Below are 17,204 nucleotides of genomic sequence, written 5' to 3' on the forward strand. Positions count from 1 at the left end.
ATTTTGAGAGATAACAGGAAGATAGCAGGAACACGATCCACATCCTGTGCCACAGCACTGCTGGATATCAGCAAGAACAGTTTGAATACTGTAACTATTAGCCAACATGGTCAGAGATCTAACCGCACGCTGCAGGTGTCCCTAAAGCTTTGGCTATTATTAGCTGTGCCTGGCAAACAGGAAATGGATTCTGTTCTCTTCAGTCTCTCTGACTTATCTGGTACCAGGCACTGTCAGAAGACAAAGATTCTGGGCGGGATGCATGGGCATGTACAAGCATGTGAGGGCTCTGCAGAGGCACGTTAAATCCACGACTTGGGAGAAATATGGTGTAGACCCTCACTCTGACAAAGCTGTGCTAATCAAAACTACTTGGTTGTCATAGCTAGGGATTCATTGTAGCACAAAGCGATCAGTTAGGGGCCTGATACCTTCTCTGGCTGCACAGGGAGCGAGAGCCAGAGGAGTTTCCTTTTTCTCTAGGTTTGCCAACCCTCCTGGATTCGCTGGAAATCTCCCAGAATTAATTTTGGTCTCCCACAGAAACTACTGAAAACCGTCTGGAAGATTTTCGGCTACTAAAAGTCTGGTGGCGCAGCAGAGCAGGCAAGGCCTGTGTGGCATCCACAATCAAGCAGCAGCATGTCCGGTGCCTAGGCTCAGGTACGGCTCGGGAGCTTTCGGTGCGCACCCTGTCACGAGGGCTCAGACCGCAGTCCCCTTTGCCTTGTAATCACAGCCCCTGGGAGGGAGCTTTGAAGGCAGTGCCTGTGCGCAGCGGCAGCATGCAGAGCTGCCTGGCCACCCTTGAGCCTAGGACGTGGCATGGTGGCTTTTCCGGGAGCTACCTGAGGTAAGTGCTGCCTGGCTGGCACTCCCTTCTTGCTCCCCTTCCTGCACCCTAATCCTCCGCCTCGGTGCTTAGAAACGCCCCCATCTAAACTCCCTCCCAGAGCCCATACCCCACATTCCCTCGTGCACCCTAGCCCGTTACCCCAACCCTCAACTCCCTCCCAGAGCCCATACCCCACATTCCTTCGTGCACCCTAGCCCGTTACCCCAACCCTCAACTCCCTCCCAGAGCCCATACCCCACATTCCCTCGTGCACCCTAACCCGTTACCCCAACCCTCAGCGCTTTTTTCCGGAAAAGGCTTTATTTTCCGGAGAATAACGTCTAGACTTTCCCCAAGCCGGAAAAAAGCGGCAGCCATGTTAATGCAAATGCCGCGGGGGATATTTAAATCCCCCGCGGATTTGCCTATTCCAACGTGCTACATTAGCATCCCTTTTCCGAAAGGGGTGCCAACGTAGACACAGCCAAGTATATTAAACAGGAGACGAATATAACGGAGACAAATATAACAGGACAGGGTAAAACACTATTTTGAGGGTCTTCAGGCAGGAATCAGGCTGCTTCAGTCCCGGAATTTCCCCTCACCGCGAAGGGGTGCAGGCCACACAGCTGCACCAAAATTCAAACTATACCCTCCCAGCCCAGCATTCAGACCCACACAGCAGGCCTGAACTAGCAGATAGAGCCGACTGACCATGCGGTGACTGGTCTCACCCAGGGAGCGGGAGCCAACTCAGCCTGGCTGGGGAAGCCTCCCAGCAAACTCCACAAACTGGGAATCAACAGTGGAGACATAAAACCCAGCTGAGGGATCCTGCCATCAGGTCCCTAGAGGCCAGTTCTCAGGGGAACCCTGCATGCAGGCCTGGGGCTCACTAGCTCCCACCCAGCCAGCCTTCCCCTGGCCCTGCTGGCTCCAGACTCCCCTCAACAATGGCCTCTCCTTCCCCTCCTGAACGCCCTGGCAGGGGCATCTCACTCCCTATGGGTTGCCAGGCAGACTCTGGCCCTGGTAGGGAGGGGGAGCCAAGGCAAACTCAGAGCCTGTCCCTGAGCTGCTGGCAGACAAAGCCCCGGGAATCTAAGTCATCTCCTTGGGGGTTACACTCTCCCTGGGCGAAAGTTCTTGCCGTCCTCGGCAAGGGTCATTTAACCACAGCGCAAACATGCAGGGTCCTTTTCATCAGGCAATAGTATACATTGTTTAGTTGACAATAAATATTATTAGCCAATAAGTAGGTATTGCTGTGTCCACATACAATATTAATTGAAAACATTAAATTGTTATTCAATTTACATGAATAACATTCTTACTGTATTGAAATAAATGACTCTGAGACTCTGAATGTACTGGAGATAAGTTGTTTCGCTAGCTTCATCAGAGGATATCCCAAAACATAAGTCAATTGGTAGCCTTGCTTCTCTACCACACATTAAATAATAAGGCGAAAATCCAGTGGACTCGTTTTTAGTGCAGTTATAAGCATGCACAAGGTAACTGACATGCTCACTCCATCTGGGCTTTTGGGATGGATGTAGTGTTCCCAACATGTTTAGCAAAGTCCGGTTGAATCTCTCCGGTTGTGGATCTCCCCGGGGATGGTAAGGAGTGGTTCTGGACTTCCTTATTCCCAGGGTTTTGTAAGTTCATGAATTAGTCTGCTCTCAAAATCTCTTCCCTGGTCAGAATGGATTCGGGCAGGGAAACCATAATGTACAAAGAATTTGCCCCATCAAATTTTGGCCACTGTACTGGCTTTTTGGTCTTTTGTGGGATATGCTTGGGAATACCTTGTAAAATGGTCAGGAACTACAAGTATACTGGAGTGGTTCTTTCTATCAGGCTCCAAATTACAAAAAGTCAATTGCATGGGTGCATCTGTAGTGATGTTCACCATAGCCGCTGCCTTTTTTGTCAGGGTCTTCCGCTTAACACACCGAGAGCACCCTTTGCAGTGGTCTTCCACAGATGCTGTCATTTTGAGCCAATAAAACCAGTCTCTGACCAGTTCCAAAGTCTTATCTACGCCCAAGTGACCATGATCATCGTGCAGAGACTTCAACACCATCTCCTGGTATTCCTGGGGTAAGACCAGTTGTTTCCGCACATGGCTCCTTACAGTCTGGATGCTCCGGAATAACAAACCTTTGTTAATCACTAAACGATCCCACTCTTTTAAGAGAAGAATTGTGCCGGGGGAAAAGTTAGCCTTAGAGATGGGTTTTTCATCCTTTTCTACAGCTTCCAGCACAGGTCCAATATTTGAATCTTTCTGCTGAGCTCTTCTCAATTCAGTCGGAGTTAACTGGAGCAATTCAAAAGTCTTTAGCCCAACGAGGTTTGCATAAATGGTAAGTATAGCCTTCTCAGACAAGCCCAGTGTGTCAGCATATCTCTCCTCATTTACATAAGGGGACTGCACTTTTCCTATTACGGCCTTGCAGGTGGCACGAACAGCAGGCGACGGTATCTCCATCCACTCAGACTCTTCCTCGAGCGGGTTATGAGGACGATGGGACAATGCATCTGCGTCTGCATTGGTTTGACCCGAATGGTGCTGCAGCTTAAAATCATAAGCAGCCAAGGCTGCCATCCATCGCTGACCAGTAGCATCTAGTTTAGCCGTGGTCCGCACATAAGTAAGTGGGTTATTATCTGTTTTTACTACAAAGGTCGCTCCGTATAGTTAATCATGAAGTTAGCCCACAACAGCCCCTTTGAGAGCTAAAAACTCAAGTTTGTGCACGGGATCGTGTCTTTCAGAGGCAGTCAGCCCTCGACTGACAAACGCCACAGGTTTCCATTGATTCTCATAATTCTGATAGAGAACTGCTCCTAATCCATCAAGACTGGCATCTACGTGCAGCTCACAGGGCTTGGTAGGGTCTGCAAAGGTTAACACTGGTGCAGTGGTTTGTTTCTCAATAAGGGCATGGAAAGCATTGTTGCATTCCTCAGTCCAATGGTCTCCAAATGGTTCATTCACCTTGAAATGCCTCTCATTAGGACTTGCAAGCTTATCTTGGGGCGATCTCTTCCACGTTGGGGGGTATCCCCTTGTCAAATTGGTGAGAGGTCTCACAATGGCGGTAACATCCACAGAAGCCTAGGAAAGACTGTAAAGCTTTCAGGTCTTTGGGTATAGGCCAGGTGGTTAATGCCTCAATTTTCTCGGGATCAGTCGCCACAGCTTTGGATACTCTTATAACTTTCCCTAGTGATTCATCGACAGAGCTATCATGGTCAGAGGGCATCGTGGATGAGCCCAGGGTCGGTTCTCTCCATGGAGGGCAAACCACATCTGGGGTCTTCTGGCCCAAACGACCACAAAGTGTGGCCAAAGACTGGAACGTATTGCTATTGGTTCCAATCAAGATGGGAATGCCATCAGAATTTTGTGTCTCAGGACAAATCAAAGCCAGAGTATCACAATCCTGGAGACAGCCAGCCAGTTCTGCAGGAAAACGTAGAGTCACTAGTACATATCCATCGTATGGGTAATTAGCATTGCTACGGCCCCATATTGCCAATCCTTCTAGAGCAGTGGTCTCCAACCTTTTTACATCCAAGATCACTTTTTAAATCTCAGAACAGGCGAAGATCTATCGCCCCGCCCCTTCCTTGAAGCCCCGCCCTCTCTATTCTCCTCCTGTCCATCACTTGCTATCCCCAGCCCTTACTTACACACTCTGATAAACAGTTTATTTTTAAATTATGCAATACATACAATTAAAATCACGTGTTTATAGTTATGAAATAAATGGTCTGTTTCTTATTCATGCTATTTAAATCTAAAATGAAGCGTTTATAATTATACATTTTGTGGGGACAGAGTTCTGCGGCCGGGGGCAGAGGAGAGGGAACAGGGTGCTGGGAGGGCAGACGACAGAGTGCCAGTGGGGACAGAGTTCAAGGAGAGGGGACGGAAATAGGGACCGAGTTCTGTAGCTGGGGACAGGAGAGTGGGGACAGCGTTCGAGGAGAGGGGACAGGAATGGGGACCGAGTTCTGTGGCTGGGGACAGCGTTCTGTGACTCGGTAGTGGGGGCTGGGGAGTGGGGTGCCAGTGGAGGCAGGGAGTCCCCTGCATCTCCCTCCTCCCAGCATTCTCCCCCCCCCGGGAAACCAGTGCACGCCTGCCCCAGGGCTGACCCCCCCCCCCCCATGCAGGGAAGCCCTGTGCACACGCACCTGCCCAGGAAGCCGACCCTCCTACCAGCGCAGGGAAGCCACGCGCGCGCCTGCCCCGGACCCAACTCTCCCCCCTCGGCCCCCATGCAGGAAAGCCCCACGCACGTGCCTGCCCATGGGGCCGACCCCCCCAGCTCACGCAGGGAAGCCCCGCACGCGCCTGTCCCCGCGCCAACCCTCCTGTGCCGGGAAGCCCCGCACAAACACCTGCCCCGGGGCCAACCCCCAGTGTGCGCCGGAAGCCCCCTGCACGCCTCCCGCGGGGCTGACTCATCCCTGCTGTGCGGTGCAGGGGGCCAGCAGAGCAGCTAAGCACACTTCTGGCATTGCCAGAAGTGGCGCTAAGCTGCGGGACTTCTGAAGCCGACACTACTTCTTGAGGTAAGTAGTGGGGCTTCTGGGAGGTGGGAGGGAAATGGGGGCGGGGCGGACAGGACGCCTCACGAGCTACTGGTTGAGGCCTCGAGATCGACCAGTAGCTCGCGATCGACCTGTTGGTGACCACGGTTCTAGAGGATAGATCTTCACTTGAGGGAGGAATTGTCGATGGAATTCTCTAGTAATGATGGTGACCTGAGATCCACTGTCCAGCAGGGCCCTACAGGGAATCCCTTCTACCATCACATTAACTACCGCTGCTGGGCCTATCAATCCTTCTGGGAACGGGCTCCAGGAAGGCTGTTCATAACACAGCTTAGAGGAGCTCTGACTGGAATGGCTCCCAGTATGCTCCATTACTGGGATCCTTGGGAGTTTCCCTGTAGCTCCCTTTTTCGTTGCGCTACCTTCTCTTCGTTCCTAGGGTTGTCACGCTGGGTGGAAATGTGCCCATCCTCGCCACATCGGTAGCAGAATCTCTTGTTCCCTGGGAGGGTCACCAAGGTTTTCTTTACAGGGTCTCTGTTGGGGTCCCTTCTCCCTGGGTGAAAAGGAGGGTACTTCCTTTCTGTCAACGTTGGTGGAAGAATATCGCTAGGTGACCTCTGAGGCGTCTTACTTGTCATAAATTCAGTGAGCAGGGCGGTCAGGGTTTTGAGCTGTTGATGGAGGTCCTCAGTGGTAGGTAGACAAAGGTCGTCCTTCAGTTTGTTAGGACAAACGGTCCTGCTCACTGAGATCTTATTCCTCTAACTGTTCTCTTTTCATTTGCATAAAGCCGGGGGCCGCCATTTTTAAATGGACGCTAGTACGGACTAGATAGTAAGGGTTGGGGAAGGATGCAGGTTTCAGGTTGGTTTGGAGGAATCAGGGAAGACTTTGGGGAGGGCACAGCAGGGGTATGGGGCAGGTCTGGAGGAGTGAGGGCAGGAGCTGGGAGGTGTGTGTGGGGGGGTCTACAGCAGGGGTGAAGGGTGTGAGTGAGGGCAGGGGTATCAAGAGGGGATTGGAGGTTCGGGGGGCTTAGCAGGGCTGAGCATGGTGGAAGCTCCTTCTAGGGGCCACAGCTGCATGGCCTTGGTGCTGTCTCCCACCCGAGAAGTGCCGTCCCTTCCACTGTGGCCCCACAGGGGACACCTGCAGCAGGGCAGTGCAGCCCCAGCCCCAGCCCGAGAGAAGACAGAGGCAGAGGCAGAGGCAGAGGCAGAGGCTGGTCTGCACAGCCCTGCCCCTCCGCGAGGAACAGCTGCCAGAGCCACGCCAGCGTCATTGCCACAGGTGACCTTAGTAAGACCCCCAACTTCCCAGCCTGCCAGCCCCTGCCCTCAGCCCCGGCACACCTCCAGGACCCCTGCCCTTAACCCCCCCACACTCCTGTCCTGAGTTCCCCCACTCCCAGCCCACTGCCCTGAGCCTCCCGTTCCCTGCCCCCTGTGGTCATTCTCCAGTGTAACTGTCCCAGCTATCAACCCCCTCCCTTTCCCTGTTGTGGAACACACTCGGATTCCAGGCACATCCCATCCTCCTGGCACAACCAAACCATATTTGGGGTGCAGCTTCCTCTTACCCTCACTCAAAGCAAGGTCAGGGAAGGTGAGCCATGATTCCCAGCCCCTCCTTCGGCGGGGAGTGTCCCTCATGGGGACCTGGCTGGAGGGTCTCCTGGGGACAGAGGTTTTGGTGGCAGGACCAGTATGCAGGGCTTCTAGCATGACCAATGGGTGGGGTGCTTCCCAAGCCCCACCCCTTCCTGCACAGTTTGGAGCAGTGGGGCTCCAGGGGCTGGCAACGTGGAAAGCTTGATGCCCAGTTGGCCACTCTCTTGCTGGTGTGGCCAGTCCCTGTGCTCTCTCTGCAGTATCGCTGTTCCTCTGGTCACCCCCCTGCCTTTCCATGTGATGGAAAACAATCCCATTCCAGGCACTTCTCATTGCTCTTGCACAACCGCACCCCGACCTTGCTTTCAGCTAAGAGAAGAGGAAGCTGCCTACCAAATTTGATTTGTTTGTGCGAGGACAGTGGGACAGGCCTGGACTCAGATTGAAAAAACTCACAAAACAATTAATAGTCCTGCAGCACCGTAGAGACTAAAAAAAATGTCCAGGAGGCCCCCGAGATGCACCCACGCGAGTTCCGACCCCCTGCACTTACAACTATTTTTGTAAATGCGGAAGGGGCCAGACACCCCCGACTTATGTCCTCGGCCCACATTGACGGTGGCGTATGGCATCTACCATCAATGCGGGTTCAAGTTATGACACCCCCAACTTGCAACACTTCCTCAAAAACCAATCGCGTTGCAAGTTGAGACCCTCCTGCATGTGGCATCATGAGCTTTCGTGGGCACAACCCACTTCTTCAGATAATGGAGTTTAAGGCGTCCAGGTTCCAAATCAATAGCAGAGAAAGAGAGGGGATGGGGACGGAAAGGAAAGGCGAAAACATGGGAAAAGACTACTCAGTTAGATTGTCCAAGCAAAATGAAGCTGATAGAGAGGGTTCTAAGTACTCTTAAGTACCTGGTGTTTGGCTGTTTATGTCATTAGGGTGTGGTATGTAGCGGGTAATCCACTTAAGGTCTTTGTTTAAACCTCAGTTATAGGAATAAAACTTGGAAATGAAATTAAGTTCTGCAGCTTCTCTTTCATGGTGGTTTGAGATGCATTAGCGAGCACCCGGGCAAGTTAAAATGGTTCCCAACGGGTTTCTGTGTTCACGTTGATGGCACGTGTCACATTCGTGTCTGTGCCGTTGTATGAGCCTCTGATCTGGTGGTTTTTGTGATTAGGCCCTGGGATGATGTGGCTTGTGCAGATGTGTGGACAGAGCTGGCACCGAAGTTGATTACAAGGCTGCGTACCAGGATGAATAGGACAGAGGTGCTCTGTGTGGTTGCTGGAAAAAAATTTAGTTTTAAGAATGCTTGATTTTATTTTAGATTAAAGAATGCTTGGTCTAGATCCTGTAGGTGTTTGTCTCTGTCTGTACAATTGGAGCAAACCCGGTTGCATCTTAGGGCCAAGTTTCTATGTCACCTAAGAGTAACCTGTGAACCAGGCACCTCTGTACAGGACAAAATACTAACCATGCTGCCTGAGTGAACACTGACCGTCTCCCATACAACCCCACCTCGAAAACAAACGGATGGAAGCAACAAACTCACCCTCCAACCTACTCGTTCAAAAAATTTCCCACTGAAATATGAAGGAGAAGCAAAAAAACAAAATAGCTACTGCACAGATACTGCATTTATTTACTTCAAGATCCAGGCGGTCCACTAAGACCTTGTTACAGATACTGATTTTCTATCCAAGGTCCTCAGATAGCATTGGGATGCATTATAGTATCCTGAAGTAGATAGATAGATTAGATAGATGATAGATTAGATAGATGATATTAGATAGATGATAGATGATATTATTTACAGTGGTATACATTTACGGTTGCTCCTTTGACTTGACTGGTGTTTCCATTTTGCAACTGCAAATACAATTTTATGCATAGCAAGATGGCAAACCCTGCTCTCCTGCAGACATTACTCTCATCATTTCATTTATTCAAAAAGAAACACAGGATGAAATTAAAATCAGAGGCGTAAGAGGGACATTTTCTGTGCCAGGGATAATCTCCACCCAGTCAATTTCCACAGGGCAGCTTTGATCTCCTTGTTCCTCATGCTGTAGATGACGGGGTTCAGCACGGGAGGCACCACGGAATAGAAAACGTCCACCGCGAGGTCCAGGCGGGATGTGGTGCTGGAGGTGGGTTTCAGGTGAGCAAAGGCACCAGTTAAAATAAACAAGGAGACCACAGTGAGGTGGGGGAGGCAGGTGGAGAAGGCTTTGTGCCGGCCCTGCTCTGAGGGGATTCTCAGCACCGCTCTGAAGATCTGAACATACGACACAATGATGAAGACCAAGCAGCTGAAGACTAAGCAGGCACTAAAGACTATAACCCCGTTTTCACCACGGTCAGAGTCCGGGCAGGCCAGCTTGAGCAGCTGGGGGATGTCACAAAAGAATAGATTCACCACATATCCGCCACAGAAGGAGATGGCAAACGTGCTCCCAGTGTTCAGGGCAGAGTACAACAAACTAGTGATCCAGGCGCTGGCAGCCATGTGGACACAGGCTCTCCGGTTCATTGTTCGTTCATAGTGCAGTGGGTGGCAGATGGCCACGTACCGGTCGTAGGCCATGACGGTCAAGATGCCGATATCAGCTGTACCAAAGAACATGAATAGAAACACTTGGGAGACACAGGCAGGGTAGGAAATCAACCTAGTGTCCAGGAGGGAGTTGGCCATGGATTTGGGGACGGTGACGGAGATGAAGCCGAGGTCTAGGATGGACAGGTTCCCCAGGAAGAAGTACATGGGGGTGTGCAGACGGTGGTCGAGGGCTACGACTGTGATGATGAGAAGGTTCCCCACCAAGCCTATCAGATATATCACTAGAAACAGCACAAAGTGCAAAATCTGCAGCTCCCGGACGTCAGAGAAGCCCAGGAGCAGGAACTCGGTCACGGTGCTTCCGTTGGACATTTTCTTCTTGAGATCGTCCTGTGAGGGCTGCGGAGGGAAGGAGATGGGCAGAGTCAGGGTTTGAATGTCAAAGGGATCCATCCTGATTCCCGGCTCACTAAAATCTCACGTCCCAATGTGCACAAGAAGGCGTCAGCGCCACAAGCGCAGACTATCAGACTTTGGAGAGTCAAGGCGGGAGAAGTAACACCTGTTACGTAGGTGAGAGACACAAACGTTGGTGACACCAGCCAACCTCTCCTTCTGCCAGGACTTCCACCACTGCTTACATGGGGACTTCTCGGATGCATTACCACACTGGTGTGAACGGTATCACTCCCTTACACTCAGTGGGACTGTGGATAGGAAAAGAAACAATGAGCCTAAATTGCAGCAAGGGAGGTTGAGGTTGGACATTACAAAAAACTTCCCAACTATCAGAGAATATATTGCCTAGGACGGTTGAGGAATCTCCATCTCTGGAGATATTTAAAAGCAATTTAGACAGACACTTGTCGGGGATGGTCTAGATGGTCCTGCCGTGAGTGCAGGGGACTGGACTCAATGACCTTTCGAGGTCCTTTCCAATTCGAGTGTTCTGTGATGCTATCAGAGGCTCAGACACCTGCCCATCTTCTAATGATCTAGGCCATCAAGTGCCGGCAATCTCTTTCTGCCATATTGGCCGAACTGGCCCGTCTTTCCGACAAAGGAGAAATGGACAGAAATCAGATGTCAGGAACGGGAACATTTTAACTTGCCTGGTCACTCATGGATTTAAAATGAGCCAGTCTTCTACAAAGGCATGTCACCAGCCAGTTACAGAGAGGGTCTGCTGAACTGGAATTCATCTACCGATGTGACACCGTTACCCCGGGCTTGAACAAAGACATTAATTGATGAGCGCATTCCAAAGCCAGTATCCCCTGCCTGTAACAACCGCATTTCCACATCAAAAGCCATGTATGGGACACATCCAGCCACTGAATTGACCTATTTAACATGGGTCCTACAATGGACAACGACTCTTGGGTATTGTTATTTCCACTCCCAGTAACTTGAGGAAGTGGGTTTTGCCCACGAAAGCTCATGATCCCCTTTCTGTATTTTGGTTAATCTCTGAAGTGCCACGGAACTGCTGGTTGCCTGTTAGTACGTGTCTGTTCGGTGTCCCATTCACAGCATGTGTGTGTGTAGCCAGCAGCAGAGTGGAACAAAGGAGAAGAGGCTAAAGTAAGAGATGTCGATTCTAAACCCACCGATTTCCACGGTGTCTGTGGGCCGGGCTAAAAGAGATCCCATTCACTCTTCTCCTATCTATCTATCTATCTATCTGCCTTAGTCTCTCTGGTGCCACAGAAATACTCGTTGTTTTAAAACACAAAATGTGCCTTGGAAAATTCGGAACATTTTTTTCCTCAATTGAAACAACGTTCTTCAGGTTTCCACAATTAATCTGCTGTGGGATGGTTCTCCCTGAACTAAAACTGGGGAGAAGGGGGACATGGAGATGTTCCCAAATCACACAATTGCTGTAAAAAGGCCCCTTGTTCTCTGCTGGGGGCAAAAAAATGTAAAGTCCCCTGCGAAACTCTACATGGTCGAGTGAGTGCTGTGAACAGTCCCACAGCGTTCCCTTCGTAACTCGCGTCTAGTATGAAATCGACCCCAGCTAGCCGCCCCTAAGTACATTGAATTGGAGTAACACACTCACCGTGCTGGGCTTCCTAGCCTGGGATCTATTTCACCGCCAGGATTCTCAGTCACTGCCTAGCCATGGACTGGCCAGCGATGCCCCATTGTGGTCACTTTGCCCTCCAGCATGTCTTGTGAGCTGCTGCGTCCACTCCCGGCTCCTCCTCAGGCCCAGCGTTGATGGAGTAAAGAGGAGAAATCCCCTCCCTGCTCTGAAACTGCTCCCGGCCGGCTGCAAACATGGCCCCAACTTCCAGGGCTAAATAGCCGACTCGGGTTTCCAGGGTGGGGAGATCTCACCCCCGCAGCAAACCGCCCTGCCAGGCTGCTCCTGCCGCCTCTCAACCCCCGAGGGGAGCAGCCCCACGTCCTCCGCAATGGCAGCAGCCCTGGAAGGACCCTGGCTCCAAACAGAGAATCCCAAAGGGGAGGGAAGGAGATTGCCGAATGAACTCTGGGTGGGGTTCAAAAGCAACGCCCCAGGGATGCTCCAGAGGGGAATCGTTTGGCCTCTCTCCAGGCTAGAGCTGGACGGGAGAGGGAAGGAGCTGTGGGCACAGGTGGGGCTGTCGTCCATAATCCCAGTCAGGGGTAGGGTCCAGGCAGAGACTGACACAATCCGGAGGGGAATGCCTGGCTCTGTGCCCAGGAGGGATTCCTTTCCTCAGCCTGGGATGCTGCTCGAAGAAAATAAGAGCAGCCATAATGGGTCAGACCAAAGGTCCATCAGCCCAGTGTCCTGTCTGCCCACCGTGGCCAATGCCAGGTGCCCCAGAGGAAGGGAACACAACAGGGAATTCTCACGTGATCCCTCCCCTGTCATTCACCTTCAGAGAAACAGAGGCCAGGGACACCATTCCTACCCATCCTGGCTACTAGCCATTGATGGACCCAACCTCCATGACTCTATCTAGCCCTTTTTTGAGCCCTGTTAGAATCCTGGTCTTCACCACATCCTCTGGCGAGGAGTTCCACAGGTTGACTGTGCGCTACATGAAGAAAAACTTCCTTTTGTTTGTTTTAAACTTCCCTATTAATTTCATTTGGTGACCCCCTAGTTCTTATGTTATGGGAACAAGTAAATAACTTTTCCGTATTCATTTTTTCCCCACCAGTCATGATTTTACAGACCTCTCTCATATCGCCCCTTAGCGTCCTCTTTTCAAAGCTGAAATACCCAGTCTTTTTCATCTCTTTGGGACCCAAATACCCACACAAGCTGAAACGTCCCAGTCTTTTTCATCTCTTTCCATATGGGATCTGTTCCAGACCTCCAGTCATTTCTGTTGCTCTTTTCTGAATCTTTTGGTGACCTCTAGTTCTTGTACTGTGGGAATAAGTAAATCACTTTACCGTATTCACGTTTTCCACACCAGAAGAAGAAGGGCTGCTGAGCAGAAATAGGGTCCAACTATCCAGGCAGGGGACAGTATCTTTGGTACAGACTAGCTAAGCTAATGAGGCTGCCTTCAATGGAGGCCGGGAGATATTCCCACCATTTGTCTAGAACACAGAGACCTGGGTGCAGGGCCAGAATGTGGGGAGGTTTCCACATGGACAAAGAGGAGAGAAGAGGGAGCACAGAAGGGAAAAAGAAGGTTTGCTCTGAGCACTGGGTGCTGAGTGGATGTTGTCAGGTGCACCCGTCCTTCTCTTGTGGTGGTACCATGTGATTCTCCCCCTCAGACTGGATCCTGGACCACAACACTTCCCCTTCCAACCATGATGTCTCCTGCCCTGGTTTTCACCTGTGGGTCTTTCCGCGAGAGCTGTGACCAGTAGTAAGTTGAGTGATTAGCCACCATGGGCCTCCCCCAAACGGCCATTGGCAGGTGCCGTTGCCCCCTGATGCCAGGCTGAAACCGGCATTTATCACCCCTGTGGGACTCTATGAGTTCCTGGTCCTGCCTTTTAGCCTGAGCCGGCCAAGGAGGAGGCCATCAGAGACTGGCTGGTTCCCCAGACCAAGAAGACTCATAGAATCATAGAGCTGGAATAGACCTAAGGAGGTCCAGAAGAAGACCTCATGAGATCAAAAGAAGGCCCAGGTCTGCATTGGGATGGAGGGTTTTACCCCTTTACTGAGGGAGGCCCTGCTCAGAGCCCCATTGCTGGTCCACCCCGGCTTTGAGAAGCCTTTTCTGGTGTTCATGGACACTGCAGACATGGGGCTGCGAAGGGAGGCGCGACACCCCGTCGTGTACTTGAGCCAGAAATTGCTTCCTCAGGAGCAGAACTAGGCAGCCCTAGAGAAGGACGCCTGGCGCTCGTGTGGGCCCTTAGAAAGCTGACCCTAGTGGTCACTGTGAGTATCATGTCCTTCCTGTCTCTGCCCCTCCCTTTCCACATTCTGGAAACCAATCTCATTCCTGGCACTTCCCATTGGAGCGATTACAGTGCATGTCTTAGTGAGTTATTGCTGAGTAGCAGCAGTTGGAAAAGGAATTTCCTATTTTGTGAAACTTTTCATGATATTGAAATATTTTCCCATCCAGGCTCAGGGAAAATATTCAAGCAAGCAAATTTTATTTATTTATTTTTTTAACAGAGTCAATTGTGGTTGGCCACTGAGTTTGACCAAAGGAGACTCAGTCCCACCAGGGTCCAAGACCGCAAATGAGAGGAGATTGACCAGCCAGGACATGTCCAGCTGATCCTAGCAGGCCACCTGAGTTCCCCGCCGCAGAGCTAAGATGCCTTTTGATTTTGCTGTGTTCCTACGTTTTCTTTAATGGCAATTAACTGACATTTCAAAGGCACAGACAGTATTGTTTTTCAAATGAGCAATGTCAAGTGGGTATCTGTTAAGGAATTTGATCCTGCTAAAAATATCCAATCGTGATCAAAACCGACCCTGTCCCGCACACGCTCCAGGCTTCCATGGATCTGCAATTTCTGAGGGATAAAACAAAATTATGAGAAGATGTCAAGATCTGAAATGTCCTTCAGTGCTGTGATTGCAGCCTCAGCTTCTTTACAAAATGTGGACTAGCGCCGCTGAACTTAAATGGGTTAATCTAGCATTATACGTGTGTAAATAAGAGCAGAATTTACTCCTCACTCCCCTCATTCTCGATACACACCTGTCCCTCTCTCGCAAGGATTTAATAGCACAGTGGCACAACATTTTGCACAGATCACCAGCCAAAGTGAAGTCACTAGTGGTCTTTGTGAAGTCTCCGACTCTCCTTTTTTGGCATGCTAGGGGGTGGTGCCCCTGTGCTATCATTGGGGGCAAACAAGCCCAGCTCTCCTGCCAGTAACTGGGGGCTACACCAGACCCAGCATCTCAGCCCCTTGAAACCACTGGGGAGTGGAGGGCCATAGGTAACACCAGCCCCTGGGGATGCCAGCCCCGGCCTCTTGCCTTCCCCCCACAGCCACAGCCTGGACCTCTCAGTCCTCCCCCATTCTCCTCCCCAGCCTCTTGGGCGTTCCCTCTTCTTTGGCTGCAACCAGCCCTAGCTGCCCCTGGCCTCTTGGCCTCCCTCCAGTTGCTGGAGGAGGGCCAGGGATGAGGTAGAGGGTGGCAGGGGTTGCAGCAGCAGCTCCTCACGGTGCTGGGGGCCTTGACACTCCGTCCTGAACCGGGACCTGGGCTCACTGCCTGGCATTTGTGAATTGCTTGTTTGTCGGCCCACCCTGAGCGAGGGCTCCTCCCATAGCTCCTGTTAACTATTTGTGCCTTGAGCATGGCCCAGCACCCAGTGACCATTGGCCCAGCCTGATCATCGGCCTGTTAATTGTGACCCAGAAGGGGCGGAGTCTCTTTTAGATCCCTTCTGGGCTACATCTATACATTGATTCGGGCACTCAGGTGCTTATATCATTTTGTGTTCTTCTGTTTAAACGAATGAAGGAACAAACAAAGGTAGAAACACTCTGTTGGTCTGACGGTTTTGTGGATGATAAAGCTGTTGCAATATTTCCTAAGGACAAAGCGAGTTTTCTTTTTTGCAGCAAAACTCCTGCAGTCGTTTCATTGCCGGTGTTTTCTCTTCTGCGATGCCCTGGTCCCACGCTGGTCAGTAAATTGTTCCCCATTTTTTTTTTCATGGCTGGCTAGTCACTCAACTTACTACTGGTCACAGCTCCTATGGAAGGACCCATAGGTGGAAACCAGGGCAGGAGACATCACGATTGGAAGGCGAAGTGGTGTGACCCCGGACCCAGTTTGAGGGGGAGAGGTCCCACCCCAAGAGAGGGATGGGAGCACAAGACAACGTCCACTCAGAGCCCAGAGTGCTCCCTCTTCTCTCTTCTTTGTCCACGTGGCAACTTCCACCCATTCCGCCCCTTCACCTGGGTCTCTGTGTTTGGAAGAGATGGTGGGATGTTGGACCAGCCCCCCTCGAAGCCAGCTTCACAAGCTTATGAAATGAAATGAATAGGGAGCAGGTTTAAAACAAACACAAGGAAGTTTGTCTTCACTCAGTGCCCAGTCAACCTGTGGAACTCCTTGCCAGGGGATGTGGTGAAGACCAGGACTTTAAGAGGGTTCAAAAAAGAACCAGACCTTTGGTCTGACCCAGTCTGGCCGCTCTGATGTTCTTATGTTCTTGGAGCAGCATCCCCGGCTGAGGAAAGGAATCCCTCCTGGCCACAGAGCCAGGCATTCCCCTCCGGATTGTGTCAGTCTCTGCCTGGGACCCTACCCTTGACTGGGATTATGGACGACAGCCCCACCTGACCCACAGCTCCTTCCCCCTCCCGTGCAGAGCCCCCAGGCCCAAGTCCATCTCCAGCCTGGAGAGAGACCAAACGACTCCCCTCTGGAGCATCCCTGGGGCGTTGCTTTTGAACCCCACCCAGAGTTCATTCAGCAATCTCCTTCCCTCCCCTTTGGGCTTCAGCCCGGCTCTGTTTGGAGCCAGGGTCCTTCCAAGGCTGCTGCCATAGCGGGGCACATGCGTCTGTTCCCCCGGAGGTTGAGGGGCAACAGGAGCAGCCTGGCAGGTGGTTTGCTACTCATAGAATCATAGAATCATAGAATAATAGGACTGGAAGGGACCTCGAGAGGTCATCGAGTCCAGCCCCCCGCCCTCAAGGCAGGATCAAGCTCCGTCTACACCATCCCTGACAGATGTCTATCTAACCTGTTCTTAAATATCTCCAGAGAGGGAGATTCCACCACCTCCCTTGGCAATTTATTCCAATATTTGACCACCCTGACAGTTAGGAATTTTTTCCTAATGTCCAATCTAAACCTCCCCTGCTGCACTTTAAGCCCATTACTCCTTGTCCTGTCCTCAGAAACCAAGAGGAACAAATTTTCGCCTTCCTCCTTGTGACACCCTTTTAGATATTTGAAAACCGCTATCATGTCCCCCCTTAATCTTCTTTTTTCCAAACTAAACAAGCCCAGTTCATGAAGCCTGGCTTCATAGGTCATGTTCTCTAAACCTTTAATCATTCTTGTCGCTCTTCTCTGTACCCTTTCCAATTTCTCCACATCTTTCTTGAAATGTGGTGCCCAGAACTGGACACAGTACTCCAGCTGAGGCCTAACTAGTGCAGAGTAGAGCGGCAGAATGACTTCACGAGTTTTGCTTACAACACACC

The 17,204-nt window shown here is 51.2% G+C and overlaps 1 protein-coding gene across 1 annotated transcript; it reads right to left on the reverse strand.

Moving 5' to 3' along the window:
• Window positions 1-9,011: 9,011 nt before the first annotated feature.
• On the reverse strand, window positions 9,012-10,204 carry LOC102448469 (olfactory receptor 14A16-like). Its single transcript, XM_006117218.4, has one exon. It carries the CDS (start codon window positions 10,047-10,049, stop codon window positions 9,012-9,014), a length of 1,038 nt encoding a protein of 345 aa, XP_006117280.4. The 5' UTR covers window positions 10,050-10,204.
• Window positions 10,205-17,204: the final 7,000 nt, after the last annotated feature.

The sequence above is a fragment of the Pelodiscus sinensis genome, chromosome 30, assembly GCF_052426305.1.
Source record: "Pelodiscus sinensis isolate ZL-2025 chromosome 30, ASM5242630v1, whole genome shotgun sequence".
NCBI classification, from domain to species: domain Eukaryota; kingdom Metazoa; phylum Chordata; order Testudines; family Trionychidae; genus Pelodiscus; species Pelodiscus sinensis.

What these genes read in the sequence shown, in the direction of transcription:
- LOC102448469 (XM_006117218.4), bottom strand. Translation starts at nt 10,049, where the DNA reads ATGGATCCCTTTGACATTCAAACCCTGACTCTGCCCATCTCCTTCCCT.